This window comes from Vipera berus (genome assembly GCF_964194415.1).
Source record: "Vipera berus genome assembly, chromosome: 2".
In the NCBI taxonomy this organism is placed as follows: Eukaryota; Metazoa; Chordata; class Lepidosauria; order Squamata; family Viperidae; genus Vipera; species Vipera berus.
The window spans coordinates 161,024,263-161,044,543 of record NC_138203.1 but is presented as its reverse complement, the minus strand read 5'-3'; the positions used below and the strand labels follow the sequence as shown (position 1 = coordinate 161,044,543).

The 20,281-nt window shown below is 39.4% G+C and overlaps 1 protein-coding gene across 1 annotated transcript in view; it reads right to left on the bottom strand.

The window, feature by feature from the left end:
- The window catches only part of LOC308664018 (kinesin-like protein KIF19), a gene marked incomplete at its 5' end in the record, with an annotated part of 76,021 nt that overhangs the window by 36,668 nt on the left and 19,072 nt on the right, over positions 1-20,281 (bottom strand). The window contains 4 exons of the mRNA XM_081320925.1: positions 5,383-5,463; positions 14,212-14,256; positions 17,003-17,230; positions 17,877-18,023. Coding sequence (XP_081177051.1) covers positions 5,383-5,463; positions 14,212-14,256; positions 17,003-17,230; positions 17,877-18,023 — 501 coding nt within the window. The remainder of the gene's footprint in view (positions 1-5,382; positions 5,464-14,211; positions 14,257-17,002; positions 17,231-17,876; positions 18,024-20,281) is intronic.

Genomic DNA, 20,281 nt, shown 5'->3' with positions numbered 1-20,281 from the left:
GGGGTTGAGAAACTGATCTTTTCATGTGAAGGCTTAATAATAATTGATTCTACGTAGAGAAAGTAGAATGACTTAATTTCTATTCATTGCATGTAATTCAATTCACATGACAATTCTCTAATATAAATAGTAAGGACGCTGTAGCAGACAATAAATAATATGAAGCAAAGGATTCATGCAACTACTTCTGTTCCCCCCCACCTTCTGCTCATTTACACTGCAATGTCTCTTGCCCCATAAGTTGTAGCTGACAACTATGTGAAACCAAAGATTCCATATGCAATCTGCAAACTTCAAAAATCTGGTGCAGCTTTTAACCCATAGAAACAACTTTTCAAAACCAAGCAGACTATATATTTGTAATTATATAATTACTTATTAATCTTCATATACTAAAATTTACCCATACACTGACCTACACATACAGGTTACATAATTGATACTTCACAATATTTGTGACATTGCATTCTAGCAATGCAGTCTTCTCGTCCATAGCAATACCACTAAAACTTATATACTACTTCACAGTGCTTTAAATCCCTCTCTAAATGGTTTACGGAGTCAGTATATTTCCCCCAACAATCTGGGTCCTCATTTTACCCATCTTGGAAGGATGGGATATTTTGCCCAAAAGTGTGAAAATGGAGCAGATCTGTCTGTTTGAAGTTGATCCATCAGACTTTCTAACTGATCATACAATCTAGGAAGAGGCAAGTGCTTCAGGCAGATTTATAGAGTCTCAGCTATGTTTTTTATTGGGCAGACAAGACACCAAGGCTGCTCCCCAATTTTCTTGAATAATTTGATTTGCAAACAAATACAAGTCCATCTCAGGTGTAAAAGCTAAACTAAGATTATTACAGAAAATTCTAAATAAGTTAGAAGTATTTTTTCTATTGAGTATAATAATTTCAACATTTTATTCATTAATACAAAATATTTAAAAGCATTTAGTGATTAATACCATTTTCAAAGCATTGTTAACAAAGAACCAAAACATGGAATTCCACAACCCTAGATAGCCTTCTACTTACATGAACAATTCTTACTCTTATGCCTGAAAATAAATGTATTTGCACACTAGAATTTGGGCATCTTTTCTGCTATTAGGGATGGGGAAAATGATTTGTTATGTTTATATTTGCATATTAACTGATGTAGTTTGTGCTTCTAAAACTACCATAATGTACAATTATTCTTTGATATTTATACTTCTTCAATTGGGGTGATTTCATTCTTTGATGAAAAAGTATTTTAATCAAATGGCTCAGATTATGGACAATTGTCTACCAAAATTAAACAAAGTATGGAATAAGGCATTTTGCATATATAAAAATGAATACAAAAAGACTTATGCATGTTCATGGATACTAATACATATAAAAGTTGAGCAAATGTGTTAACCTTGAGGTCAATGTGCATATTAAAAATCATAAATTGAACAGGACTAATTATTCTTTTTATGTAGATATAGTGATAAAATAAGCAACAGAAAGACCAAGTTGAGGAACGCCCAACATATTTTCTTAATTTGGAAAAGGGAATCTGATACCAGTTGACTGGAAATAATTTCTACTGTAGATATAGTGTTAAATGTGTTCTGACACTTTGGAATGAAGCTGGCAAGCACCAACAAAGACTGCTTGGTAACTTTTATTTTGTGGCCCTGAAAATTACTACTGATTAAAATGAAGTCTTGGCTCGTGGCCAGAGTAAAAGGCATTAGTCTTGAGGAAATGCACTTTAGCTCCAGACAGGGATGTGGTTGTATATCTACTCCTACTATCAGGCCCGGAAGCAATTCTGATGTTGTTCCTTCTTACTGCTTAATTCCAACCCTGTTTTGAATCCAATACCTTATTGTCATGACGACAAATCACTCCTGTAAACAATTTGCTGGCATGGTCCATAAACTGTCCTCAGCTGGATGGGGCAGTGAGAAAGCTGTCTCCATGACAACCTTAGTTTCAAGAAATAAGAAGTGACCCCGTCACACTGTATTAATAGGGGTACACAAATAACTATAGTAATCAATTCAAATTTGCCTCTTTTTTTAACTACACCCTCCTATTCTTAAAACAACAACAAAGATCTACATGGTTTCTTTTCATAATGTTGTCACAGAAACTCCCTCCCCTCCTCCACATACACCGGTCAAAGAGCCAAGGAAATACTAAGGCACAATAATTGAATATCTTGGAGGAACTGTTAGATATTTGCCTGCTAAGATATCAATTTATATTTGATTCATTACTTTCAGACTTGCCCCAAACTTTGGGCTACCTCACAACCATCAGTTTTGCTAATTATTTCCATGATACATCTGTTTCATTTAGGCAAACAGTGTGGACGTACAATGGGAAGCTATAACTAATCAGAATATTCTGCAAAGTTCTGATTTTAAAAACTCTTAAATACATCAATATGGCTGAAAGCATGTTATAAACATGCCAATTAATTTTGAAACTGTATTTCTTCTAATTCTCTAGAACTGAAACTTCATGGCAATTCTACATCTTTAATTTCTTCTGTGGTAGTTTCATTATGAATAAATAAAATATCTGGATGATGTCATTTAGAACAGCTGCCTTTTTGATGACTGATCATTTGCACTAGTCATAAATCTTAAGTTTGGAAAATGATAAAATAATATAACATTACATTATTCTGCATCTTGTTAACTGCTGTTAGCGATCTTCTGAAAGCATTAAATTTGAGTCATCTAACGCATCTGTACAATTTTTATCTTTTTCAGTTGCCAGCATTTTTATTTAATCAACTGTTTATTTTTGTTGTTGTTGTTTTTATTCATCTACTTTCCTAATTAACAGATTGCCTAACTATAGAAAGGTGTGGTCTGTTTGGAGAAACTGGTACTTTTATTGGTATCTTTTAGATTTTTAAAATGCTGCCTTTGCTTAATTCCATTCTATTTCTGGTTATTTTGTGTATATATTTGTAGCAAGACTATATAATAAGACATGTTGCCTCTATGAGCCAGAAATTTAATCACATAGTTTTGACCTGTAAATCTTAGCAGTAGTATATTAAAATGCTCTGGCCCTCTGCAATGGACAATGTATCAGAAAACTACCCTTACTCTTAATGACAAGATTTAGTTCAACTGCCTAACTCACTTTCTGTTCTACAAGGAACTCAATAAGCATACACAATATTCTTGTTTTAATCTATTGCTGCACCTACAAAACCAGCAAAAAATGTATATCTCAAACAAAATCTACAATTTAATCTCAATTATTAAAATCTATAGTTTAGTCTAATTTTCCCTCTTCATGGTAACTGGGATTCAGCTTGTCCCTCCTCCCTAAATATTGGGTCAAAATCCCCACATTTAGCTTGCTAGATATGGCGGAAGAGGAAAGCAATAGATTCCCCCAAGAGATTAAAAAAGATTGATCCATGATCTGATAAGGTCCAACAGTGGCAGTTAAAAATTGTTTTTAAGAGATTTAGAATCAGCATACCATGGCACACGCACAATAGGTTTGTCTGACTATCAGTTCAGTACACTAAATACAAAGTACACTTACAAAAGTCATATCCCCAAACCTGCGAAAACTATCTGTCACAAAAGCTCAGCCCTGATGTAATTTCTCAACCCTAACAAATATAGCATATAAATACAACATCATGGCTCCCACAGGAGACAGTCTGGGTCTCAGGAGTCAGACTTGTTGGGTCAATCATAGTCAACTCTTCTCATTAGTTCTCAAGAGAAGAGAAAATACATCCTTTTAATCAACATACTAATTTCCCTCCTGACTTCAGCAAATGGGAACCGAGCAAGACTACTTAGCAGATGCTAATAAGATATATTTCCGAGAGCTTTGGTGGCCAAGAAGAGCCTCAACTAGCCAAGTTCAGTTTTTGAAGAAAGTGAGAATCAGCCTTTAACATCCATGCTCTGAAAAACTTCAAACAAGCTTGACAGCCACCCAGAGCTAAAGAGGAAAGCTACTTAAAAGCTTAAAAGTAGGCTTTTTGAAAGTTACAGATGGCAAGTTATTTCCTTCAAACTCCAGTTCAAAGAATCAACTTTTATCCTTTTATTTGCCTGAGACCTGGTTGCTGCCAATCTGAGTATACAGGTTAGGTGGATGCATAGTCAGAGATCTATAACAGGGCTTTTCAACCTTTTCACCCATTTTACCACTTTTAGGATATGGCAACATCTGAGTACCATCAGTTGCCTAGCAAGGTGTCAAAAACTTGATGACCAAAAAAAAAGGAAAAAAGTGATGAAGTACAGGTAGTCCTTGACTTACAACAGTTCGCTTAGTGACTGTTGGAAGTTACAATGGCACTGAAAAAAGTGCCCCCAAGCCACAGCCGAGCAAGACACCTGCCTGCCTGCCTGGCGGTGCTCTTCCTCCTGTCTGAGGTTTTCATTGTTGTGAGCATTTCTGTTGAGGATTGGCCGTGGGGGTGGGGTGGGGTGGTGTTTGGTTTTTATTCCCCCCCTTCTCCTGGGTGGTTGCAGCAGGTTTTGGTCACTTCACATGACCCCGGGACATTGTGACCGTCATAAATATGAATCAGTTACCAAGCATCTGAATGTAAATCAGAAGACCCTGGAGATGCTGCAACATTCCAGCTGATCGGCGCTTCTTCTAGGCTCAGAAATGTCAGGATCAGTGCCGAGCTCCAGCTGGAGCCAGGCGCTGATCCTGGAGCTTCTGCTGAGCCCTGACAACCCCGAAGAAGCACTGATCCTGGCGCTTCCGCTGAGCCCTGACAGCCCTGCAGCTCCAGCCATCTCTCACTCAGGCTTGTGCAGTGCTGCCACAGGTTCAGCTCATTCCCCTCCCCTGCTACCACTTTTCTAGGATGGTCGCGTACCACCTGCCAGGTGCCAATGTACCACAGGTGGTACCCATACCACTGGCTGAAAAGCCCTGATCTATAATAAAGGCATTTTTATTTTTGTGTATATGCTGAGATAGGCAACCTACTACCAGCTTTAGGACTTTATTCCATTAAGCCTTGCCAGCATAGACAATGGCAAAAAAAAATCTGGACTGTAACTCTGAGCTCTGAATAGAATAACTTCTGTGGTTAGAATGCCTTTTCTTTTCTCATCTCTGCGATTCAGATCAGAGGATGCTGACCCAACCAACTTGCTTTATGTTAATTCATAATGTCTCCCCTCACTACCGGTTCCTGTTTAAAATCTGAACCAGAACCTCAGACTTGCATGATACTGCATTGATGTGAATTTTAAACAAATGAAATGTGTTTCTCCCTCGTGTGTGAGGGGGGAACATTTCCAGAAATTCATTTTAATTCTAGCTTCAAAGATCAGCTCATAAAATGAGGCTCAACTAAATTCTACCCATTTACCAGAAAGGGTTCTCACAATACCTGGTCATCCACTTTGTGAGCAATGAGTGTGGCTCCTTCTTCCAGCTCTGCCATGCTGATTGGCCGTATGCGAAGTGCCACCTAAAATACAAGAAGATGGATGAGTGACTGAAGTATCTCACAATTCGTGAAATAGCCAAAGAACAACAGAGACAAAAATGAGCACCTGCATGGAAGTCCTCAATCTCCGTGCCCTGGCCATCCAAGGCCCAAAGTGTAAGCAGAGTTTCTTCAGGTCCCAAGTTCTTCCCTGCCCAGTGTGCCTCACCTGAGTCTGTCACTAAAGAGAGAAAATCATCTGTGTCTCTTTGAGGCTCAGGCAGGTAGCCGCAAACAGACAATGAGAGGCTTTTTCCTTGGGAGGAAAGGAAACACCACCTGGACAGCAGCATTTCTGGAACAACGTATCCAGCTACAGCCACGTCAGCCTATGAGATTCATTCCATTCAATCACTAAAGCCTCCAAAGATTTAGTGACTTCAGTTCACTGTTTTCCATACGGACAACAAAGGGGTGAACGCCAATGCACAGCTCCCTCGTCCTATCAGCAGGGCTTCATCTGTTATCCTGAGATGAATTTTAACACAGGATCTGAACCCATGAAAAACATCTTGCTTTCTGTTCCTCATGCTGCTTGAGCAGAAACTGGGAACTTTTGGCATCATCCAAAATTTGCTAAACCATAACTATTAATTTCGCTCACCATTGGCAATTCTATAATATCTGTTCAGAATTGTTCCAAAATTGCAATGCGGGGGTCAGATACACATCCCATGGCACTGTTGATTTCAGAGACAGTTAAACTATTCCTTGTGAAGCGAGGCAAAATTTATATGATGGGTTCATTCTCCAAGGAAGATTTCTTTCTTGTTGTACAAGTACCTTTTTGCAATCTATTTCATATACTTTTCTCCACCAACCCTCCAATCATAGCACTGACGACAAAAGAAATCACTTCTAATGCTCCAGTACAATAGATTTCTATTTCAATGCAATATAGTTTCAAAATAGCTTTACAAATGTTGTCCTTGCACTGAATGTTTAATTGCACATTAATGTGTAATATTTACATACAACTTTCATTAAATGGTCACTGAGTGCTTTAAATTGTGCAACATCTTATAAACCATATTTGAAAAAGCTACCAGTATATACATTCTCAGCAAGTGATCACTATTTCTAATTTATACATTTTTTTTACTCTAGTAAGCAATCAAGGCTAACTACACATCCCTTCTATTCATATTTCTAGTGTATTCTGCTGCCTCCCATAACTGCTTTATTTTACATTGGAAATTCCTGGGAGTGGAAATCTGTTTTATTTTTCTTCATATTGTTCAACTCTATGTACTAAAAACGCAAAAAATAATAAACTGTATAAGACAGCAACATTGAATCTGACCAGCCCTTTCTTATCTGAGCATCAATTTATAAAGATAAAATTGTACAATTAACATTGTGCTTACAATATACATTCAATGAACACAGAATTATGATCAGAAAACACCCACTATTTTTGAAGGGCCCAGCTAGGGAAAACTTTAAAACAAAGAAGCTGAGCGTCACCGAGTCCCATTTTCTTTGACAGTAATGACAGAGAGCATTGATTAGCCAATAAAATCCAAACAACTGTATCTAGGTAACAAAATATCATAATATGGAGAAAATGCCAGTATTGCTCTCTTGAGTTGGGTATTATTGGTAGTGCAGTTTCACCACTTCACAGCATAAGATTTAATTGAATTTTATGTATATTGCTATTCCAATCTCTGGGACAGAATATGTTGATGGAAGCAGGTAAGGCCAGATCCCGAGTTGGGACAGGTCCCTTATATCCAGAACAGTCTTACAACCATCTACTCTCATATTTTGTGTATTTATTTATTTTTTAATCTCTTTTTTTTATTGAAGAGTTTTACAAAAACAAAATTTTACAATATATCCCCAAATCCCTCCTACCCCAAACCCACCCACTTCCCCCCCCACTTCCCAGAGCTAAATACAGGATTATAGTTACAATCATCATATTCTAAATAAAAATTGTGCATAATATTCAATTAACCAAATTCATAATGCGCTTTAACTCTCTTTTAACATAACTACAAACAACGTACCAATAACAATATCCCACTAAAATCTACTCATAAGCTAAATGGAACTTTTTAGTCCCATATTTGTTTTGAATATAATTTATCCATCTCCTACAAACTGAAATATATCTTTCCTGTGAATGATCCTTCAAATAAGCAGAAATCTTAGACATTTCTGCAAGATTCGAAACTTTAAACACCCATTCTTCTACAGTGGGCAAACTATCCTTCTTCCAATATTGTCCCACCAATATTTAATCCCATTTTGCTGCATTTGGTAGTTTCTTCTTGCCACTAGAATGGAAGAAACCCCCATTAAATGTTCCTCTCCAATTTCTAATACTTCCGCAAAGGCTTTGCACGCTCTCTTTCTAAAGCAGCGCTAGCTTCTTGCTTTTATTGGTAACGCTGGCTGGGAATCCTGGGAGTTAGAGTCCGACCCTTTTGGGTCTCACCCTCCAGGCCCCCTCCTAGCTTTTACCCTGGTTCTCTCTGCTGCCCGAAAGAGGCGAGAGGTCACTTCCACTCACCGTGAGCTGCTGATCCTTGGACTCTCTCGTCTCCTTCATGATGGTGAACAAGGTCGCCCGATAAGGCGGGCTCGGGCAAGCGAAGCTACAGCACGTGTGGATCCCCCGCGCACGGCCAGATTCACGGGACTCCTGGGTCTCGTTGGGTGCGTGTTCTGCTCTGAGCTAGGTTAACTCTCCCCGCGAAACCATTGACAGGTGTTTGGGCGCCGCCATTCAACGGGTACTGGAATCCCCTAACCCAATTACGCCCCAGTTCCTTTGGGGAGACAGCTGGCAAGCGGGCGCCCGGGCTGGGTCTCCCCTCTGAGGGCTCTGCCGCCGCAGCAGCCGCCGCCGCCGCCGCCCTCCATCTGGGACCAGCGTGCAGGGATCTGCAGGTGGCCGGCCGCCGCCTCTCCTCGCCTGCCTCCTGGTGTTTCGAGTCCCCTGGAGATCTTTCCAAACTGTACACAAACAACCGGGGCCGCGGGAAGCTTCCTCCGGCTGATTCGGTGGCGCACCATTGGCTGAGTTGGGGCTTGCGCGTCTCTCCGTCGCTCCCTGCCGGCCGGCGTGGAAGGTCGCCTGGCTGAGCCGGGAGAATGCGCGCCCGACGGCCGAGGCGCGATTTTTGCAGTGCAGGAGCCGAAGAGCGGAAGACTTGACGGTGCCCTCGATAACATAATTAGTTTCTTAGCTCTTAGCAGGGCGCCCTTATTTCCCACTTAATCCGGAGGAAGATTCCGGTGAAGGGATGGGATTACGGGTGGGGGCTTTTTTTTTCTTTTATGTAATCGGCGCTAAAAAGATGAATGGCTTCCATAAATGCCCGTTCATTTGTCAGCTGCATTCTCTCTTGCAGTTATCTAAAGGTTTGGGATCGGAAGGATACACAGGTAGTCCTCGACTTACAACCGTTTAGTGACTGAAGTGACAATGGCAATGGAAAAACAACCATTTTTATGACTGCAGCATCCCCACGGTCATGTGATTCACATTTGGATGCTTGACAACTGACTCACATTGTGCCGGGGTCATGTGTTTGATCCCCTTTTGCAACCTTCTGACAAGCAAAGTCAAGGGGGAAACCAAACTCACTTAACAACCATGTTACTAATTTTAGCCACTGCCACGATTCACTTAACAAGTGTGACAAGAAAAGTTGTAAAATGAGGGCAAAACTTTTTTTCCACTTAGCAACATAAATTTTGGGCTCACTTTTGGTCATGAATTTAGGACTACCTGTAGAGATTTCGGGAAATACAGTTCCACCCTGTATCACTTGTAGCAAAGTCAGGGAATGATGCGTGCTTCCAAGACTGCAAAGTACTGTCTGAAATAGAGTTGAAGAGTGAAAGAGCCTTTAATGAACTTCTGAGCTTCCAGATATTTTAATATTTTGAGAGGGAATTGTTTTGTTTTATATTTCCCACTGATTATGATTCTGGAGTCTGCACTTCCCTGAATTCTCCCTAGGGCTGATTCTTCTCTACTGGTTTAAAGTGTCAGCATCCAAGGATTGCTGTGCTAATAATATATGAATACTGTAATTTATATCTTAGCTAAATGTGCAGCTCAGTGAATGATTACCGGGGCTGTGTTAATAGGCAGAATGGAGACAATACTCAGTACAGGTAGTCCTCGACTTACAACCATTCGTTTAGTGACTATTCAAAGTTACGACGACACTGAAAAAAATAACTGGACCAGTTTTCACAATTACAACTGTTACAGCATTCCCTGATTACATGCTCAAAATTCAGACCTTGGCAAGTGGCGCATATTTATGACAGTTGCACTGTCCTGGGATCATGTGATCACTATTTGTAACCTTCCTAGCACCACTCTTTTTGTAGCTACTTTAGGCTAACTCTATCATACAGCGAGTCTTGAAGAACTTGGGAAAATTCTGGTACAAGCAGAATTCAAGTTATTAGACTTTTCAAATATGCTCAGAATCTAATAGGCTATAAAATCTTTTAACTTTATTACATTGAATAAAACGGTTCATCTATACACTCACATTTTTCATTATAAAAGTCAATGGGGGAAGGCAGATTTGCTTAACAGCTGAATGTTTCACTTAAGAACTTCAGTGATTCTCATAACAACTTTGGCAAAAGATAAAATGGGGCAAATCTCACTTAACTTTGCTTAGTAACCGAAATGTTGGGTTCAATTATGGTAGTAAGTCAAGGACTATCTATACATTACTAATGGGAAAAAGACCTAGGCCTGCCAGAATATCCAGAATCAAGACTGACTGCGAGTTTAAAGATGTGGGGCTTTTAGTCATTTCTAAGTAGTTTTAGTAGCCAATTAACATATGAGTACTTGGATCAGAAACAACTAATGCAAACAAGGAAGTTGAGGGCAAGGGAGGCCACAACCTCAGTTTCTATGGGTGAACTGGTAGCTCCTGTCCTATAACAGTGTTTCCCAAAGTCTCACAAGTACATTTATCATTGGACACAAAATGTCTGAAGCGTCCTGAGCAAGAACTGTTGAAGGTCTGTAATAATGGGAAAACAAAATGGCCGCATTTCAAATAATATAAAGAGTCCTTTGTTCATTAAGAATAATTTCACTATGTATGTTTTTCCTTTGAGGCATTGTTTCTCAGACTTTCTTCAACTGAACAAATATTTGAAAATGCAGGGCACATCCAGTGAAGCCAAGACGACTCCTCTCTCTCTCTCTCTCTCTTTGTCTTAAGAGCATGGGAGTTTTCACTTTTGGGCAAATAAAATGATTATGATGGCATATATGTATATTTTCTTTAATTTAAAGGCTTTTTAAAATAGATTTTGTACCCCAAATATAATCTAAAAATAAGTTTATATTATTATTTTGAATTTGAATTATTTTATGTACCTCTTGGCATAACAACAATATCTGTTAGTGCAAACTTGCTGGTGGTAATAATGTCCTTCAGTAAAATTTCTTGAGTGATAAGGAACCAGGGGCAAATGGATCCCCAGGTCAGTGAAATTCCCATTCATTATATTTTGTATTTGTACTTTTTTTGTGTTTGTGGAAACAGGATGCTATACATAAAAAACATTCATCATATGGTTGATAATAGTTTCATTTGAGAATCCCTACTCTAGGAGTTTAAGCTATACATGGCACACACATAATTTTGATTTTTTCCTCAGGCTGAGATAGGATGGACAGAGAGATCTGTGTTTGGTCTAAAGTCCCCATGAATTTCCATGGCTGAACCTAAGTCTCCTTATCCTAGTGCTGCAGTGGGAATCCCCTCAATTTATGCTAATTCAAGAAAAAGAAACATAGAGCAAGAAATGGATACCCGAGGCGGCAACATGGCAGTTTGACTTAACATCTGACAGATACGGGTGGTGTGATATAATCTGAGGCAGGGGTCCCCAACCTGTGGGCCTTGGCCCACTACTGGGCCGTGGCCTCTTGCCCACCAGGCCGCATGAATGGCTGGCCAGTGTGTACACGTGTGTGCGCGCGCACTCTTCCCCACTCACTCTAGTGCTGCCCTGAACGATATCCCCAGCCTGAGTGTCGCGCAGACACTTTACATGTCAATCTTTCAGGGTAACATTTATAAAGTAACAGATGGACACCGTATAGATTGCCAAGCTACTCCTCTTCCCATTGCCCCTGTCATTCAATCCTAGAGAAAAATAGAGATTATCTTTCTCTTCTCATTTTCTGAAGCTGTGCTCTCTTTAAAGGAGTTTAAATACAGTACCGTAATAATTAATACAAATAGAATAACACAAAAATAATAAGCATTTTTCTATCTGTCACGGGGAGAAAGATTCACCAGCTCCACATCTCCAGCTAGCAGAATCCAAAATAAATTTAGGGGGCTCGGGGTGCGGGTGGGGGAATGGGCGACTAGCAGTCATTCTGCTTTCAAAAGCTGTTATTGTACCTGTTGAGAGAATCGGCTCTGGAAAGAATAATATGATGTACAATTGGTGGGAATTGGTAAGGGGGCAAATAAAATTCAAATCATGGCTTGGGGTTACAGTTTAGAGGGCAAGCCCAATTCACAGACTTCCGTTTTGGATGTGATAATAAATTACAGTTTGCCACAAGCCAAGAAGTACATAATGAAGCAGAGATAAGGGGAAGCATTAGTCACCAAGGACTAACTAATTCTATGACTGGGTTTATGTATTACCCTAAACAAATTATGAGATTTGTATGGTTTTAGCTGAGTATGTTGTGTGAATGCAACACTATGTTTTGTAAGCCTCTTTGCTCTGGTGAATAGAAGAGCTGCTAGGTAGATGAATTGTAATCACATTAACTCATATTCAGATCACTTTTTTCTCCCACTCCACCCCAACTCAGAAGTTCTAGAAAATAGCTTATTTTCCTATTTTGTATGCGTATGAATGTGGACTTATGAGGTGTATATTCATGTGGATATTTTCTGACCAATTGACTAATTAGCTTATTTTTATTTTTTGTCCCTTTCAGATTGAGAAGTACAATGTATTTTCATGGTAGAGACATTTAAAGCTAAGTTTGCTAGTTCCCATTAAGAGTAAACGGAGCAAAAAGGAATACAAATATTATTACTTTTATTGAGTGTATTTTATGTAGAAAAAAATAACAAGAGAGAAATCAAAGCACCAAAGGTAATGAAAGCTTCATGCAGGCATTTCAACATTCACTCCTCCTTGTCTTCCTTTTCATCCTGTAAGGGGGGGGGGGGGAAGAATGATTTTTTTTTACAAATTTTGACTAATCATAATGACCTGTCAAAAGGAAATACCATGTTTTGAGTTCTATATTAGTCATGAACTTTTCTAAATTTCCCATCATAAAAAACTCATTACAAAAAGAAAATTAGAAGCCAGAAATGTTTTTATCAACTTTTAAGTGAGAATTTTCAAATAAAATTGTTTTAAAATGTGAGCAGTAACACACTGAAAAATGAAATATCTGCAGCCTTAGATAATACTGTCTTTGATGGTGTATAGATGGATCCACCTGACTTAGCTGAATGTGCAGCTCACACTTGAATGATCACTGGGGCTATATTAATAGGCAGAATGGAAACAATACATAGTACAGGTAGTCCTTGACTTACAACCATTCGTTTAGTGACTGTTTGAAGTTACAACGGCACTGAAAAATGTTATGTTTTTCACATGACCATTGCGGCATCCCCATGGTAACGTAATCAAAATTCAGGCGCTTGGCAACGGGCATATATTTATGATAATTGCATTGTCCCCAGAGTCATGTGATCACCATTTGTAATCTTCCCAATTGGCTTTGAACAAGCAAAGTCAACAGGGGGAATTAGATTCCCTTAATGACCAAAAGATTCACTTAACAACCACAGTGTTTCACTTTACACCGAGGCAAGAAAGGTTGTAAAATGGGGTGAAACTCACTTAACAACAGTCTTGTTTAGCAACAGAAATTTTGGGCTCGGTTGTGATTGTAAGTTGAGGACTACATGTAAGGCAATTCATTCCAAACATCCGATAATGAGAGCACAAGGGGGCATTTTCCTCTAATGTAGCAGTTAAGGTATTGGGTCTGAACTATATACACAAACCCATATACATAATATATACATCTGTGCACACCTATAGGTGTATAAGCTTGTAGATACACATGTGCATGGGCAAGCATATCAATTTTGTAAAAGTAATTGGCACTATTTTCCTCCCAGCTGCTTAGGAAAATTCAACAAAACTTGCCCTCAGAAATCCTGGTCCTGCCTATTAACACCAGACTTTAAGACATGTTACCCTTACTACCAAACAGTTGTCTCCTGTACCAATAAAGGAGAATATTTGTAGCTCAGGATTGAAATGAGGGGTCCTCAGTGCTCACTGACGATGTTTCCTATTTTGGGTCAGCGCCGGTTGTCTCCTCTGCTTTAGAATATCCACCGACTGATGCGAATGAATCTGTACCCTAATCAGGGCAACATATAGCATGCTGATTCTACTTGAAGTGAGTTTTTATTATTTGGTTAGTCGGCCTGTCTTCTAAAATTCTGAAGCTATTTTTGAGCATTCTGGAAATTTGAAACATCTTGAACAGAATCTACAATCTGCCTCAACTTAGTGCCCTTCGGAAGTTTTGGAGTGATCTTCAGCGAGGGTACATTGAATTGACCAAGGTTATGATTGTTCGGGTCTTAATATATTTGAGATTCTCAGTTATTGGAAGACTAATTCCCCCCAAAATATCTAAATGTGGAAAAGCATACCAACCTTAGGAAGAACTATTTCATTGTCATCATCTTCAAACTCCCGCTCCTAAAACATAAAGAACTTTCAATACAGGAAGTAACATTTTTCTTCATATACAGCATTTTGTTACCTTTGAGCTCCCAGGAACCTCACTGCCTACAGGAGTATCTTTGCCCACATGAACTTGTCCAAATTTTAAGACTGCAGTTCATGTTCTTTGATCCCCAATAAAATTAGACCTGTTTGGTGAGACCTAAAGAACACATTACCCAGATTGCAGAACTAACTCTTCGGGAAATCCAGCCAATCCATTACTTGGTGCTTTTAAGCAAGCATGGATTTAAATAAAACTCCAAAAGATGCCAAGCATAAACAAACGAACAAATAAATAATTGAATATAAAGTATTTGCAGTTTTGTTGAGAGAGATGACGTTTTAGCTGATACATATAGATGTTTTTTATAAAGTTTATAAATCCTTTGATACTGAGGGACCATCTTCTGTCATAAGAACAGTTGCCAAAATCTTCATTGTAAGCCAGTCATGTTTGCAGTATAGGAGGATGGCTACTGGAAACCTGGTATGTTTTTCTGGATGCATCCTGGCTTTAGAATTCCATCCAAAGGAGATTTGTTTGAAGGTATCATGCTATATTTATTTTTATTTATTTATTTAATTAAATTTCTATACCACCCTATTCCCGAAGGACTCAGGGCGGTTTACAGGGCAGCATAAAATACAATATAAAAATAATATAGAATTAAAATACATTAAATTAATTAAGCCCAATTAAAACAATATTTAAAAAGCTCAAACCCCTTCAGTCCAGGCCTGATAGGTCGAAAAACCAGGTTTTCAGGTCCCGGCGAAATGAACACAGATCGGGGGCAGTCCTAAGTTCCACGGGTAAATAATTCCAGAGGGCAGGCGCGCCCACAGAGAACGCTCTTCCCCTAGGAATAACCCGCTGGCATTCCTTAACCGGCGGTATCCTGAGAAGGCCCTCCCTGTGGGAGCGCACGGGACGAAGGGAGCTTGATGCCGGCAGCAGGTGTTCCCTCAGATAACCTGGACCCAAGCCATTAAGGGCTTTATAGGTCATCACCAGCACCTTATGCTAACAGACAAAATACATCCTGTTCTTCTGAGCTTTAAAGTGATTAGTTGTGTGATTTTAATTACATAATGATTTAATAATAATGTTCTTAAAATGTGTATGTCATCCAACTCCCAATGACTCTGGGAAATTCACAACAACAATCAATCAAAAAAAACACATAAAAGCTGGCAACTGTGATGAACTAATAGATTACACGGATTATATCTCTGCCATTGTTTTTGCCATTGGTTTGATTTCTGTTCTATTATTAATTTTAGGTTGTTGCACAAATCTATAGAAAGTGTGTTTGATTTTATAATTTTTCGTATTTATTTTAACTTTTTAATTTTCATACTGCTTGCTCACTACAAAATTTCTCTCTTTCTTTGGGCCCAAAAAGGTATTTTTTCTTACTGTTTTAACCATTTGTTCTTTAATAGGAGAAATAAATGGAAATGCTTGGAGGCTGGATATGAATCTTTAACAGGAATGAATTGATCCCCTAGAAATAACAACACTCTGCAATCCTACACAGTTAAGTTATTCTTCTGATGCAGAGGGCATGCTCTAACACAATCTAACAAGGTAGTCCTTGACTTAGAACAATAATTGAGCCCGGAATTAGGGTCATAAATTATGCTGGTTAGCAGATCATCATGTGATTTACCCAATTTTTGTAGAGCCATTAAGTAAATTACCATGGTCGTTAAGTGAACATGGCAATCATTAAGCAAATGCCACAGTCATTAAGCAAACCCATTGTCTGCAATGAGCATGTCATGGTTCCAATAGATGAGACCAGTAAAAACTGGTGGTTTTTTGTCAGAAATTGGAAATAAATGCTGGTTTTGGGCAAAAAAAAGCCCATAGTAAACCGTGGTCACATGATCGTGGGACGCTGCAAATAGCTATAAATGTGGGCTGATTGGCAGGTGTCCAAAATGCAATCACATAATAGTGGGTTGTAAGTACCTTATTTTTAGGCCCGTTGTAACTTCAAATGGTTACTAAGCAACCGATCATACGTCGAGGACTACCTGTATACAAATCCTCACCTTTCCTCAAGAAAATAACTAACTAGTCATCATAATATGACTGTTTACTTTAGAGTTCTATCTCTTGTTTTGCAAAAATGTTCTTGTATCATACAGTAATCTAGAGTATTGGGAAACTGTCTTTCCCATCCTCATTCTGAGATGGGAATAATTACATTATAAGTAAAAGGTAAAGGTAAAGGTTCCGCCGCACATGCGTGCTAGTCGTTTCCAACTCTAGGGGCCGGTGCTCATCTCTGTTTCAAAGCCGAAGAGCCAGTGCTTGTCCGAGGACGTCTCCGTGGTCATGTGGCCGGCATGACTAGAGCCAAAGGCGCACGGAACGCTGTTACCTTCCCACCGGAGTGGTCCCTATTTTTCTACTTGCATTTTTACGTGCTTTCGAACTGCTAGGTTGGCAGAAGCTGGGACGAGTAACAGGTGCTCACTCTGCTACGCGGCACTTGGGATTCGACCCGCTAAACTGCCGACCTTCTGATCGACAAGCTCAGCCTCCTAACCCACTGAGCCACCGCGTCCCTACATCATAAGTACCACCTACCAAACATCTTTAAGACTCTCCATCCTTTCTTGGTGTTTTGTTTTGTACCCCTGCCACTCAGGAAGGCCTCCTTTCCCCACATCCCACCGAGCTTCCTGTTACTGGTCTCACAGTTACCTGTTCCACTTTTAATTTGGTTCGAGCTCGTTCCCGGCGTCGCAATTCTCCTTCAATTACATCAAAGAACTCGTTATGCACTCGCTTCAGAATTTCCTCAGGCTTTTCTTCCTCAACCTCTTCTTTGGCCTCTTCATCCTTGCCTTCCAGCTTGGTTTTCTCCTTGAGACGCATTTCACGGTGGCGCGCCTCCAGAATCTTCTCTCGCTTCGTCTCCCGCTCAAACATCTAAAGATGCACATTAAGTCTTATGAGTGAAAGGCATTCAATTAAGTTCCACCCATAGTTATTATGGTAGCATCACTCTTATATTCTACAGGGTACCAACAACAGCTAGATAGTGGAAAAAATGGCCTGTCCCAATAATATATTATTGAATGTTTGTATTCCACCACCAGCAGCACTCTACTGATGGAAGGGGTCTTCTGCTATCTCATAAAGCAATAATTTGATGAAACACTATTGCTTGTATACAGTGGCTTAGCTCTTTTGAAGGACAGTATTAACAGACTACCTTGGCCGGTTTATATCAGGGAAAGTAAAGGCTTCCTTGGCTTGAACTTGATACCTGATGGCCACATTCCCTTTTTTTTCCTCTTAGGATCAAGATGGAAATGTTTGTTTCTCTTCCAAATGTTAATCAGGTCTGACTCTGGTTAGCTTTTTTTTTTTTTTGAGATTCAGTCCAGATTCGCTACGGACTATCATATGTTGTTGCATTTATGCTAACAATATTTTTTTTAAAAAAAGAATATAGAGAACAAAGATGGAAAACTAGAATTCAACCCAGAGAAAGAACAATCTCATCTCAATTCTCAGAGGAGGTTTGCTGTTTTGGCACTTTGCCCATTGGTGAAAGGCAGGAGATACTCACTGCTGAGGCCAGGTTCTTCTCATTCCGTTGCAAAGTACAGAGGCCAGAAGAAAATTCCAGAAGTGTTACTGTGCCCAGCTTGGAACCACAGCCAATAAAACGCCCATTATCCTGCAAACGCAGACTGAAGAGAGGCTCATCACAAACCTGGTGGGGGAAGACCCATTCAGGAGGCAAACAAATATATCCATGTCAACTCGTTCACATCTTTCAGACAACATGTAGACTACCGTAAAATATATGTAAACTTCATAGAAGGAGCCATTGAGATCATTGAGACCAACTTCCTACCCAGTGAAGGAATCCTAATTAAAGGTATCCAATCTGTGTTTAGAGATACATAATTCACCTCCTTCTTAGGTAACTGACTTGACATTCAGCTAAAATTTGACTTTCTATTAACCTTGGACTTTTGTGCACTGAGTACTAGAATGCAATCGCAACTTGTTTTGAAGACCTCAGATCTTATTCTAATTCAATTTTCCAACAAAAGGGGTGTTTTGTTGATTTTTGTATTGTCTCTGGATAGTAAGATGAGCGGCATATATGCTTAATAAATAAAATAAATAAAAATAAGGAAGAAACCCCCCATAGATTTATAAATTGGCATTTCTATTTCAGCAGTGATTATTATTCTTCGCAAACAGACTTACACAGAAACTTTAAACATGCACACCCTTATTAAAATATGGATTGGGGCTAGTTTCAGCTATGATGATGCATACTGGGCTGCATAATTTCCAGGATCCAATCTTGGTTGGTCACCAGGACCGGAAGTTTAGTCTTCTGAGCTTTCAGACTTGTACTGGAGCCCATTTTCAAAGAGAAGTTCCCTGAGGATGGGCTCCAGCATGACTCTAAAAGTTTGGAAGATTACACCTTGGGTCCTAGTGACTGATCCAAGATTGAATCCTGCAACATTATCCTGGGACACGTATATTTGCCTCATTTGTGCAAAATTTCCCCTCAGCGAGGAAGTGGAAAATAGTGTGGTTGAAATGCCATTACAGCAGCATCAAAACAATTTTAGTGGGTATCAACCCCCTAGAGCAGGGCTTTTCAACCTTTTCACAGTGTACCACTTTTAGGACATGACAATATTTGAGTACCACCAGTGGTTAGCACAGTGTCAAAAACTTGACTAAAAAAAAGGGGGGGAGGGATTTTGGGTTTTACTGATTAGATTCATTTGTTGTTATAGAAATGGCTAGTTTATAATATTATGGAAAAGTAAAAATTTGTTAATGCTTCCTTCTACTGCAATAGAGGAAGTCTGTTCTTTTTCCCTTCTCCCCCTCACTTTCCCCCCATTTTCCTCCCCATTGTGTCCTACTATTTGCTTTTGTATTTTTGTATTTTATTCTATAATCTAATAAAATATTACAAACTGTAGAAAAAAGGAAAAAAGTACCAGTTTTAATTTCTTTGGTGGCTGTTCCTTTGCTAAATCACTTTCCTTTTGCACTGACAAATGTATGATGAATTTATCCATGTTTATTAATATGCACCACTACCAGCTACCTCAGGGGTTTTCAAACGTGGCACTTTTAAGACTTGTGGACTTCAACTATTCAATTCAACTATTTAATTCGTTTTTTGCATCTGTCTTTACACAAAGGGAAAAAACAGTCCAACCTACCCAAACCAGTGCCATAAAAAACAGAATAGAAACGCAAGTTAAGATAGGCAAGAAAATGGTAAGTGAGCACCTGTCCAGCCTAGACGAGTTCAAATCACTAGGACCAGATGGATTACACCCCAAGGTTCTCAAGGAACTGGCAGACGTGATCTCAGAACCACTGAACTATATTTTTCAAAGATCCTGGAGCACTGGGGAACTACCAGAGGACTGGAAGAGAGCTGATGTAGTTCCCATCTTCAAAAAAGGGAAAAAAATAGATGCAGGAAACTACAGACCTATCAGCCTGACCTCAATACCTGGGAAGATTCTGGAAAAGATAATCAAACAACAAATCAGCGAACACCTTGATGCAAACAAAGTCATCACTAAAAGTCAACATGGGTTTGTCAAAAACAGATCATGCCAGACAAATCTTATTACATTCTTTGACCAAGTGACAAAACTAGTGGACCAGAGGAACGCTGTAGATATAATTTATTTGGACTTCAGTAAGGCATTTGATAAAGTAGATCACAACCTACTACTTGATAAGATAGAAAAATGTGGGTTAGATAGCATTACCACCAGATGGATTCGTAGCTGGCTGACAGGCCATACTCAGCGTGTGGTCCTCAATGGAACCGCATCTACATGGAAGGAAGTGTGTAGTGGGGTGCCCCAGGGCTCTGTTCTGGGCCCAGTGCTCTTCAATATCTTCAGTAATGATTTGGATGAGGGGATAGATGGGGAACTTATCAAATTTGCAGACGACACCAAGCTGGCA